Source organism: Oncorhynchus masou, chromosome 3, assembly GCF_036934945.1.
Source record: "Oncorhynchus masou masou isolate Uvic2021 chromosome 3, UVic_Omas_1.1, whole genome shotgun sequence".
NCBI lineage: Eukaryota > Metazoa > Chordata > Actinopteri > Salmoniformes > Salmonidae > Oncorhynchus > Oncorhynchus masou.
Genome location: NC_088214.1, coordinates 4,470,353 through 4,482,852, shown reverse-complemented (window position 1 = coordinate 4,482,852; position 12,500 = coordinate 4,470,353). Strand labels below are relative to the sequence as shown.

Here is a 12,500-nt window from a genome sequence, read left to right as displayed (position 1 = left end):
CTCCATCTCTCCATCTCTCTCCCCCTTCTCCTTCTCTCTCTCTCTCTCCCCCTTCTCCATCTCTCTCTCTCCCCCACTTCTCCTTCTCTCTCTCTTTCTCTCTCTCTCTCCTTTTCTCTCTCTATCCCCTTCTCCATCTCTCTCTCTCTCCCCTTCTCCATCTCTCTCTCTCCCCCACTTCTCCTTTTCTCTCTCTCTCTCTCTATCCCCTTCTCCATCTCTCTCTCTCGCTCTCTCTCCCCCTTCTCCTTCTCTCTCTCTCGCTCTCTCTCCCCCTTCTCCTTCTCTCTCTCTCTCTCTCCTCCCCCTTCTCCTTTTCTCTCTCTCTCTCTCTCTCTCTCTCTCTCTCTCTCCCCTTCTCCATCTCTCTCTCTCGCTCTCTCTATCCCCTTCTCCATCTCTCTCTCTCGCTCTCTCTCCCCCTTCTCCTTCTCTCTCTCTCGCTCTCTCTCCCCCTTCTCCTTCTCTCTCTCTCTCTCTCTCCCCCTTCTCCTTCTCTCTCTCTCTCTCTCCCCCCACTTCTCCATCTCTCTCGCTCTCTCTCTCTCCCATTCTCCATCTCTCTCTCCCTCCCCCACTTCTCCATCTCTCTCTCTCTCCCCCATTCTCCATCTCTCTCTCTCTCTCTCCCCCACTTCTCCTTCTCTCTCTCTCTCTCTCTCTCTCTTCCCCCCCTCCTTCTCTCTCCTTCTCCCAGTTGAACTATGTGGACATGGAGGAGAACACCATCCAGACGGTCCAGATGACCTTCCTGAAGCTGCTCAGTTCATCAGCTCGTCAGAATTTCACCTACATCTGCCACCAGTCTGTAGCCTGGTACGATGCCAAGGCAGACGGCTACGACAAGGCTCTACGCTTCCTGGGCTCCAACGACGAGGAGATGTCCTACGATAACAACCCCTTCATCAAGGCCCTGTCGGACGGATGCTCGGTATGTCGTCTTAAAAAGTCCATTAGAGATTACATTAGTTCCATTGGAGATCCTATTGGTTCCATTAGAGATTCCATTTGTCTCATATGAGATCCTATTGTTTCCATTAGTTCCATTGGAGATCCTATTGGTTCCATTATTCCATTTGTTCCACCGTTTGGTTCCATTAGAGATTCCATTTGTCCCATTGGAGATCCTATTGTTTCCATTAGAGATTCAATGTGTCCCATTGGAGATCCTATTGGTTCCATTAGAGATTCCATTTGTCCCATCGGGGATCAGATTGGTTCCATTAGAGATTCCATTTGTCCCATTGGAGATCCTATTGGTTCCATTGGAGATTCCATTTGTCCCATCAGAGATCCTATTGGTTCCATTAGAGATTCTGTTTGTTCCATTGGAGATCCTATTGGTTCCATTAGAGATTCCATTTGTTCCATTGGAGATCCTATTGGTTCCATTAGACATTCCATTTGTTCAATTGGAGATCATATTGGTTCCATTAGAGATTCCATTTGTTCCATTAGAGATTCCATTAGTGCCATTATAGATTATGTTAGTGCCAACACAGATTCCATTGGTTCCATTAGAGATTCCATTAGTTCCATTGAGATTCCATTGGTTCCATTGAAGATTCCATTAATTTCATTAAAGATTCCATTGGTTCCATTGAAGATTCCATTTGTTCCATTGGAGATCCTATTGGTTCCATTAGAGATTCCATTTGTCCCATTAGAGATCCTATTGGTTCCATTAAAGATTCCATTTGTTCCATTGGAGATCCTATTGGTTCCATTAGAGATTCAATTTGTTCCATTGGAGATCCTATTGGTTCCATTAGAGATTCCATTTGTCCCATTGGAGATCCTATTGTTTCCATTAGAGATTCCATGTGTCCCATTGGAGATCCTATTGGTTCCATTAGAGATTCCATTTGTCCCATTGGAGATTATTTTGGTTCCATTAGAGATTCCATTTGTTCCATTGGAGATCCGATTGGTTCCATTAGAGATTCCATTTGTTCCATTGGAGATCCTATTGGTTCCATTGGAGATTCCATTTGTTCAAATGAGAGATTCCTTTGGTTCCATTGGAGATTGCTAATTGGTCATCATATGGTAGTTACTGGTAGATATTGATTGATCTTAGCATCTGAATTTGACACCAAAATAACTCCTTGCTTCCCTTCCTCCTCCACTCCATCCCTCTCCCTCTCTCTTTCCCACTCTCCCTCCGCTCTCCCTCTCCCCTCTCTCTCTCCCCTCTCCCTCTCTCCCTCCCCTTCCTTCTCTCCCCTCTCCCTCACTCCCTCCCCTCTCCCTCTCTCTCTCCCCTCTCCCTCTCTCCCCTCTCCTTCTCTCCCTCCCCTCTCCCTCTCTCCCTCCCCTCTCCAGCTGAAGTCGGGCTACTCTAAGACGGTGATGGAGATCAACACTCCTCGCGTCGACCAAGTGCCCATCATCGACGTCATGTTTAATGACTTTGGCGACCCCAGCCAGCGGTTCGGGTTCGAGGTGGGCCCCGTCTGCTTCATGGGCTAGGACCTGACCATCCCCCGAACCCCCCTCTGCCCTACCCCCTACAGAACAACATGCCCCCCCCCCTCTGCCCTACCCCCTATAGATCAACATGCCCCCCTTCCCTACCCCCTATAGAACCCAACATACCCCCTATAGAACAACATGCCCCCTCCTCTTCCCTACCCCCTATAGAACAACATGCCCCCCCCTTCCTCTTCCCTACCCCCTATAGAACAACATGCCCCCCACTCCTCTTCCCTACCCCCTATAGAACAACATGCCCCCCTCCTCTGCCCTACCCCCTATAGAACAACATGCCCCCCTCCCCTACCCCCTATCCTCTTCCCTACCCCCTATAGAACAACATGCCCCCCTCCTCTTCCCTACCCCCTATAGAACAACATGCCCCCTCCTCTTCCCTACCCCCTATAGAACAACATGCCCCCTCCTCTTCCCTACCCCCTATAGAACAACATGCCCCCCCTCTGCCCTGTCATAGAAGCATTGTCCCAGGGGAATACTCCTCGCCCTTGTAGGGCCAATCACATAATGACTTTAACTTGTAACGAGAGGAAGTGACATCAGGAATAAAGGACGTTTGATGCCGTGGGCGGACAGTGGCACACTTTCAGCAAACAGAGAGGAGGACCCACTCGCCCCAACCCTCAAAAACCTCCTTTTCTCCCCCTCGTCTCCCCTCTCCTCACCCTTTACCTTGATTAGAGGGAGGACCCACTCACCCCACCCAAGCCCCCTTTCCACCCCTCGTCCTTACCCCTTTTCCCTCCAACCACTCTTCTACCCTGTCTCGTCCCTCGCCCCTCCCCCAGCCCAGCCTCCCTGTCTGGTAGCTCCAGTCTCCTCGTCCCTCCCCCAGCCCAGCCTCCCTGGTAGCTCCAGTCCCCAGCCCAGCCTCCCTGTCTGGTAGCTCCAGTCTCCTCGTCCCTTCCCCAGCCCAGCCTCCCTGTCTGGTAGCTCCAGTCTCCTCGCCCCTCCCCCAGCCCAGCCTCCCTGTCTGGTAGCTCCAGTCTCCTCGTCCCTCCCCCAGCCCAGCCTCCCTGTCTGGTAGCTCCAGTCTCCTTGTCCCTTCCCCAGCCCAGCCTCCCTGTCTGGTAGCTCCAGTCTCCTCGTCCCTCCCCCAGCACAGCCTCCCTGTCTGGTAGCTCCAGTCTCCTCGTCCCTCCCCCAGCCCAGCCTCCCTGTCTGGTAGCTCCAGTCTCCTCGTCCCTTCCCCAGCCCAGCCTCCCTGGCTCCAGTGTTGCTCCAGATACAACCACAGAGGTGCTTTTGTGCGGAACACAGAACACCAAAGGTGCTACAAAAAAAAGTGAATTTTGCAAAAAACTGTAATTATTATTATTTTTATTTTGTACAATACTGTTCTCTTTCTGAATCCACTCTTCAAAAAAAGAAACTTGCATGTGTACCAAAGCTCTTAATATTAATGTTTTAATAAATGTTGGTTTTAAACTATATAGAAAATAAATTTGCAATAAATATATTTGTTTGTGTTAAATATCTGTTGAGAAATGAATGGGTAAGTAATACGAGGTTGTTGTGTTTGGGATACAGTGTAATATCAGCAATACAAATAATTATGAAGAATCTCCTTTGTAAATATTGACCATTATAAAGCACTTACAACATTATTCTCCCCTTCCAAGACTATAGTCTACAGTAAAAGGTTATGTACATAGTAGGCCTATATACAGTAAGGGTTACTAAACCCTAAACTGGACTACAACCACCTTAAACCATTTTGTCTCGTAACTGACTTGTGTTATTGTTTTCAACTATTACATCCTGGTTTTGATTATTTGTGCCCACTAAATCAGGTAATGTAAGATTGCAGAGTAATTTAAAAATGAGTAATGTGAAAATGTCCACAAAGCCAGTTTACATATTGCACTCGACAAGCTTCCTATGCCAGATAGATTTTTATCCCACAGAATGGTATACCTCAATCGCTCTATGTACATTGATGTTGAGATGCTATAGGATCGATAAGAAACCCTGTATATACCTTGATTTGTACAATTGAGTTAATATATTTGGGCTGGTGGAATTCTTTTTTTAAAGGAAAAGAAAAACTAACTTCTTCTCGTCTATTTCCTAACAGTTTGTGAATGAATAAATTAGCCCTTCGCCCGTTTCTGTTACAGTAATGAGGAATTGTTTTCATGTGCTTTTGATGGTTGATTCATATTAAAACTGGATTCTGAACAAAAGCGTTGACTTGACCGTCTGTATTGTTCTAGAGAGTTCTCTAGAGGGATTGGGATGATTCCACACTGCTTTATATTGACAGATGATTTTCCCTTCCGCAAAAGATCAAATAATCCTAAATCCTAATCTTTGTCAGATTAGGCAGAACTATGGCGTGATGGGTCTTTATAGAGGGGTTAGCTGACAAAGTCAGGGGGGAAAGAAAACGATGTGTAAACTTCAATGGGACAGAAGTTCCCGGGTTGTTGTGGTTCTGGGTGACAAGAAGCCATTGTGGTGAATCGTAGGTGGTTCGTTTCAGCTACATCTGCCTTGCTTCCTGTTTGGGGAGTTACTTTAGCGGTTTTCTGTACAGCACTTTGTGACATCGGCGGATGTAAAATAAAAGGGCTTCATAAATACATTTCATTTCATTTCATTGATCTACTTTCATCTTGTTCTTGATGCCATGCTTTTTTTTAAGGTATTTTGACTGACGTCACATCTATGATAATATGGCTCAAATTTGCTGGCTAAACCAACAACTGTAATGATGTATTCGAGAGGCAACAAGTGTTCATTGTGCAAATGTATTTACGTTTTAAATAAACATTGGAGACTAAATATATAGTTTACATGTTATCAACAATCTCAGCCAACCTTGTCTGTTTTTCCCCCCATAGTTGCGCACACGTCGGGTTTTGTTGCTAAACAACCAACCCGTCTATCGCTACTGTTCTACCCACAATGCCGAGCTGCACCCCTAGGGGTCCTGTCTCTCCAAGTGCCTCTCTCTTTCTCTGACTCAGACTTTGATGTTGGCATCTCCTTCTCCTTCCCTTCTTCATAGTAACAGTTTAACTAGAGAGTAAATAAACCCTTTCAAACCTGTGAAATGATGTTTACAGTTTAATGTAAATATCTGAAATAAATGTTTTGGTAACTTGACAAAATGCTTGAAGACATCTCTTAAAAATAATGTGGAACGAGTGTGAGTAGAGAAAATCTTCTCTCTGTCTCTCTGTCTCTCTCTGTCTCTCTCTCTGTCTCTCTGTCTCTCTCTCTCTGTCTGTCTCTCTCTCTTTCTGTCTCTCTCTCTCTCTCTCTGTCTCTCTCTCTCTCTGTCTCTCTTTCTTTCTGTCTCTCTGTCTCTCTGTCTCTCTCTGTCTCTCTCTCTCTGTCTCTGTCTCTCTCTCTGTCTCTCTGTCTCTCTCTCTGTCTCTCTCTCTCTCTCTCTCTCTCTCTCTCTCTCTCTCTCTGTCTCTCTCTCTTTCTGTCTCTCTCTCTCTCTGACATACTATAATATAAATACATTTTGCTGAACCGTGAGGGTTGATAGAAGTGATACAATCCACTTCGTCTCTGCTCTGGCGTCCACCCTTACAAAACAGATTGAGGTTCCAGTGCTGTATAACTGCAATATGCTCCTAATACTGCCTCCAAAATACCACAGTCACATTTTTAATGAGGTTTCAAAACTGCAATCTGTTGTTGCAAAGGCTCTGCTCTCCAGAATCTAACAGTGTACAGCAGACAGTCCTTTTGACCCCCAAGATTTGACATTGTTGACTTGACTAGCCCCACACAAGGCAAGAACACATGGAGCCGGTCACCCAGACACAGATCACACCCTGTCCTGGATTAAAGTATCCTGGTCTACCATTCTGAGCCTCTCACTCTTGATTTACTTCACATCACACCGAATGGAAGATCAGGATGGTCCACCGTGGCTAAAAACACTATTTTTAATGGAGATAAATAGGACCTGACCATCCCCCGAACCCCCCTCTGCCCTACCCCCTACAAAACAACATGACCCCCCCCTCTGCCCTACCCCCTATAAACAACATGTAAATGCTTTTGTCAAGTAATATGTACTGGGAAACTGGCCCCCCCGTGTGCCCTACTACTCAAGGACTGGGTTTCAGAACAACAAACAATCATTAGCCCTGTTTCTGTGTAGGACAACATGCTCAAGACAGCGACACACTGTGCAAACAACATGCCCCCCCTCTGCCCTACCCCCTATAGAACAACATGCCCCCCCCCCTCTGCCCTACCCCCTACAGAACAACATGCCTCCCTCTCTGCCCTACTCCCTACAAAACAACATGACTCTCTCTCTCTGCCCTACTGTCCCTACAAAACAATATGCTCCCCCTCTGCCCTACTCTCTATAGAACAACAAGCCCCCCTCTCTGCCCTACCCCCTCAGAAGAGCATGCCCCCCCTCTCTGCCCTACTGTCCCTTGCAGAACAACATGCCCCCCCTCTGCCCTACCCCCTGCAGAACAACATGCCCCCCTCTCTGCCTCTACTCCCCTCTCTCAGAACAACATGCACCCCCCCTCTGCCCTACCCCTACAGAACAACATGCCCCCCTCTCTACCCTACCCCCTATAGAACAACATGCCTCCTCTCTCTGCCCTACTCCCTATAGAACAACATGCCCCCCTCTCTGCCCTACCCTCTATAGAACAACATGCCCCCCTCCCCTCTGCCCTACCCCTATAGAACACCATGCCCCCTCTCTGCCCTACCCCTATAGAACAACATGCTCCCCCTCTGCCCTACCCCTATAGAACAACATGCCCCTCTCTCTCTCCCTACCCCCTCTAGAACAACATGCCCCCCCCCTCTCTCTCTCCCTACTCCTTACAGAACACCATGCCCCCCCCTCTGCCCTACTCCCTATAGAACAACAGCAGTAAATGCTTTTTAGTCAAGGACTTAATATGTGTCTGGGGAAACTGGCCCCTCGTCTGGGGACTACTACTCAAGGACTGGGTTTCAGAAGACGAACAAACAATCATTAGTCCTGTTTCTGTGTGGGACTAAAGGCTCAAGACAGCGACACACTGTGCACACACTCTCTCCCTCTCTGCCCTACCCCTATAGAACAACATCTCTCCCCCTCTGCCCTACCCCCTGTCTGTCTCTCTCTCTCTCTCTCTCTCTCTCTCTCTCTCTCTCTCTCTCTCTCCTTCTCTCTCTCTCTCTCTCTCTCTCTCCCTCTCTCCTCTCTCTCTCTCTCTCTCTCTCTCTCTCTCTCTCCTCTCTCTCTCTCTCTCTCTCTCTCTCTCTCTCTCTCTCTCTCTTCTCTCTCCCTCCCTCTCCTTCTCTCTCTCTCTCTCTCTCTCTCTCTCCTCCCCTCCCTCTCTCTCTCTCTCTCTCTATGTCTCTCTCTCTCTCTCTCTCTCTCTCTTGGACTCTCTATTGAGCTTCTCAGAACTGTGAATTCTCCACAGTCAACAACAGCAGTCTTTGTTATCTAATATTTATTTAGTTATAATAGTCTAACTCCCTCTATATTTCTCTGTCTCTTTCTCTCTCTCTCTCTCTACCTCTCTGTTAATATGAGAAATATCTCCTTCTCTCTCTCATGTCCCTTATTATATCTATCTCCTTATCTCTCCTATCTAACTATAATCTAACTATAACTCCCTCCTATCTCTATTATAACTCTCTGACAAACAGTCTCTCTCATCAGAAGAACTCTAAGAAACCTGACACTTCCTCTTGTCTCAAATATTATATATTTTTTTAAATTAGTGATTGTCTAACTCCCAGTCCCCCTCTGTCTATGTCTGTCTGTCTGTCTGTCTGTCTGTCTCTGTCTGTCTGTCTGTCACACACACACAAACAAACATTGGACTGTGTTACTAATGAGGCAGATGAATCGCCAGATATTGAGCTTCATAGAGACAGCCATGACAGAACTGTGAATTCTCCACAGTCAACAACAGCAGTTTTTGTTATCTAATATTTATTTAGTTATAATAGTTTAACTGCGTCTCTATATTTCTTTGTGTGGTTTGAACCACGTTGCTATGACGCTACGTTAACTACAGTAAAAGGTCTTCGTGTTAATATGAGAAATATGTTAAGAATCTTTCAGCCAATCCACCCATGTCCCTTATTATATATATATGAATCCCTCAAACTGAAGACGCATGGCGTTAACTCTGAAGTGGAGTGGAGCTTGGAGTGGAGCTTGGAGACAGACAGACAGACAGACATACATTTCTAATCTAATCCAATCTGTAGGTAGTTTAATTTATTTCACCCATTATTGACATGGTGGTTCCAGTTTAGATGGTTTAGGTAGTCTCATTTATCAATCTTCCCTTCCTTAGCAGTCATTCTAACTGCAGATTACAGCTGATAAAAAGTTCCAATTGTCAGACACCCTAACTCTGGCTGGATTCCAATAGGAAATTCTAAAACACTTTTGCAAGCCAGCATAATGTGACTTGCTGATGTGGCCTGCAAACCAGGAGTTTCAGATCCCTGTGTTAGGGTAAAACGAGGCTGTATGGAGTATGGTATTGTGAAACAAAGTAATGTCATTATCATAAAATAATTACATGTGTATGATCAAATATTGATTTGATATCACTAGCAAACACAGTCATGGGTTGGTAACTCAAAAAAAATCACTCGAAGGGTACCCTGGTAAATAAATATGCAAATTTAGGCTTTACACCGTACAATGCTAAAACAACACCCAAAATGAGTTACTGAAACACCACAGGTGTTAATTCCCTAACACTAATAAAGTGTTAATTTAAGTCGGAATTTGCAACACTCGTTGTGTTAGAGACATATCACTCTGAAACAGTTAGTTTATCGACCCGTTGTAAAGGGTTCATTTAAGTTGGAATTTGCAACACTCGTTGTGTTAGAGACACATCACTCTGAAACAGTTAGTTTATCGACACGTTGTAAAGTGTTAATTTAACACCATTTAAGATGACATAATGTGTTACATTTTAACACTGCTGGGTGTTCAAATTCAGATTGCAAATTTTCTGTGAACGAACCTGACGAGGCGAGTGTCGCTAAATGACGTCATGTCCGCTCTGCGGGTCCCTGTGCATCGCTGATGTTTTCAGCCCCCCGTTCTGGTCCCGATGCCACATACTTTTCCCATCTCACACTCAGTCACGAGCAGCTGGTGGTGTGGTGCCCACATGGCGCGTACAGAGCGGTGATGAATGTGAAGACTCGTCTGGCACGGATCTACCCTCGCTCTCTTTTTATCTGGAGTCTTGATATTTAAAAAAATTCAAAACAAAACAACGACAGGCATTTTACCGTTATTTTAACCTGCAGAACCTCAAGCCTCCACACTGACTGAGTGATGTGTTGAAACAGATAGAGAGAGAGGACAAGGGTGACCGGTTCGTGGGGCAGAATGCGAGCGCTGTCCGTGGTGCTGAATCCTCTGCTGTTTCTACTGCTGTTCGGCTACTATTACCCTTCTGTGGTGAGTTGAGTTCCACTGACTGCCCTTTACATCTGCAAGACACCGGCGATGTACTTCAGAGATTAGATTAAAACAACTGCATTACTATACGTTTAGATAGATAGACTGATGGGATTTGAAGTTCGTATTAAAATGTGTGGTGTTGGATTGATATATGTTGGTCTGGGCAGGGGTTATGTAATTGATGTTGGACTGAGCAGGGGTGATGTAGTTGATGTTGGACTGGGCAGGGGTTATGTAGTTGATGTTGGACTGGGCAGGGGTGATGTAGTTGATGTTGGACTGGGCAGGGGTGATGTAGTTGATGTTGGACTGGGCAGGGTTGATGTAGTTGATGTTGGACTGGGCAGGGGTGATGTAGTTGATGTTGGACTGGGCAGGGGTGATGTAGTTGATGTTGGACTGGGCAGGGGTGATGTAGTTGATGTTGGACTGGGCAGGGTTGATGTAGTTGATGTTGGACTGGGCAGGGGTGATGTAGTTGATGTTGGACTGGGCAGGGGTGATGTAGTTGATGTTGGACTGGGCAGGGGTTATGTAGTTGATGTTGGACTGGGCAGGGGTGATGTAGTTGATGTTGGTCTGGGCAGGGGTGATGTAGTTGATGTTGGACTGGGCAGGGGTGATGTAGTGTATGTTGGACTGGGCAGGGTTGATGTAGTTGATGTTGGTCTGATGGTTGATGTTGGTCTGGGGGTGATGTAGTTGATGTTGGACTGGGCAGGGTTGATGTAGTTGATGTTGGACTGGGCAGGGTTGATGTAGTTGATGTTGGACTGGGCAGGGTTGATGTAGTTGATGTTGGACTGGGCAGGGTTGATGTAGTTGATGTTGGACTGGGCAGGGTTGATGTAGTTGATGTTGGACTGGGCAGGGGTGATGTAGTTGATGTTGGACTGGGCAGGGTTGATGTAGTTGATGTTGGACTGGGCAGGGGTGATGTAGTTGATGTTGGTCTGGGCAGGGTTGATGTAGTTGATGTTGGACTGGGCAGGGTTGATGTAGTTGATGTTGGACTGGGCAGGGTTGATGTAGTTGATGTTGGTCTGGGCAGGGTTGATGTAGTTGATGTTGGACTGGGCAGGGTTGATGTAGTTGATGTTGGTCTGGGCAGGGGTGATGTAGTTGATGTTGGACTGGGCAGGGTTGATGTAGTTGATGTTGGACTGGGCAGGGGTGATGTAGTTGATGTTGGACTGGGCAGGGTTGATGTAGTTGATGTTGGACTGGGCAGGGGTGATGTAGTTGATGTTGGTCTGGGCAGGGTTGATGTAGTTGATGTTGGACTGGGCAGGGGTGATGTAGTTGATGTTGGACTGGGCAGGGTTGATGTAGTTGATGTTGGACTGGGCAGGGGTGATGTAGTTGATGTTGGACTGGGCAGGGGTGATGTAGTTGATGTTGGTCTGGGCAGGGGTGATGTAGTTGATGTTGGTCTGGGCAGGGGTGATGTAGTTGATGTTGGTCTGGGCAGGGGTGATGTAGTTGATGTTGGACTGGGCAGGGGTGATGTAGTTGATGTTGGACTGGGCAGGGGTGATGTAGTTGATGTTGGACTGGGCAGGGTTGATGTAGTTGATGTTGGACTGGGCAGGGGTGATGTAGTTGATGTTGGACTGGGCAGGGTTGATGTAGTTGATGTTGGACTGGGCAGGGGTGATGTAGTTGATGTTGGACTGGGCAGGGGTGATGTAGTTGATGTTGGACTGGGCAGGGGTTATGTAGTTGATGTTGGACTGGGCAGGGGTGATGTAGTTGATGTTGGTCTGGGCAGGGGTGATGTAGTTGATGTTGGACTGGGCAGGGGTGATGTAGTTGATGTTGGACTGGGCAGGGTTGATGTAGTTGATGTTGGACTGGGCAGGGGTGATGTAGTTGATGTTGGACTGGGCAGGGGTGATGTAGTTGATGTTGGACTGGGCAGGGTTGATGTAGTTGATGTTGGACTGGGCAGGGGTGATGTAGTTGATGTTGGACTGGGCAGGGGTGATGTAGTTGATGTTGGACTGGGCAGGGGTGATGTAGTTGATGGTTGCGTGATGTTGGACTGGGCAGGGTTGATGTAGTTGATGTAGTTGATGTTGGACTGGGCAGGGGTGATGTAGTTGATGTTGGAGTTGATGTTGGACTGGGCAGGGTTGATGTAGTTGATGTTGGACTGGGCAGGGGTGATGTAGTTGATGTTGGACTGGGCAGGGGTGATGTAGTTGATGGTTGCATGATGTTGGACTGGGCAGGGTTGATGTAGTTGATGTTGGACTGGGCAGGGGTGATGTAGTTGATGTAGTTGATGTTGGACTGGGCAGGGTTGATGTAGTTGATGTTGGACTGGGCAGGGGTGATGTAGTTGATGTTGGACTGGGCAGGGGTGATGTAGTTGATGTAGTTGATGTTGGACTGGGCAGGGTTGATGTAGTTGATGTTGGACTGGGCAGGGGTGATGTAGTTGATGTTGGACTGGGCAGGGGTGATGTAGTTGATGTTGCTCTGGGCAGGGGTGATGTAGTTGATGTTGGACTGAGCAGGGGTGATGTAGTTGATGTTGGACTGGGCAGGGGTGATGTAGTTGATGTGT

The 12,500-nt window shown here is 47.0% G+C and overlaps 1 protein-coding gene across 1 annotated transcript in view; it reads left to right on the top strand.

Annotated features, from left to right (window-relative positions):
- Positions 1–2,562, top strand: part of LOC135509089 (collagen alpha-1(XI) chain-like) — a 189,211-nt gene extending 186,649 nt beyond the window's left edge. The window contains 2 exon segments of the mRNA XM_064929414.1: positions 698–931; positions 2,326–2,562. Of these exon segments, the coding sequence (XP_064785486.1) occupies positions 698–931; positions 2,326–2,472 (381 nt within the window). The 3' untranslated portion in view covers positions 2,473–2,562.
- The last annotated feature ends 9,938 nt before the right edge of the window (positions 2,563–12,500 follow it).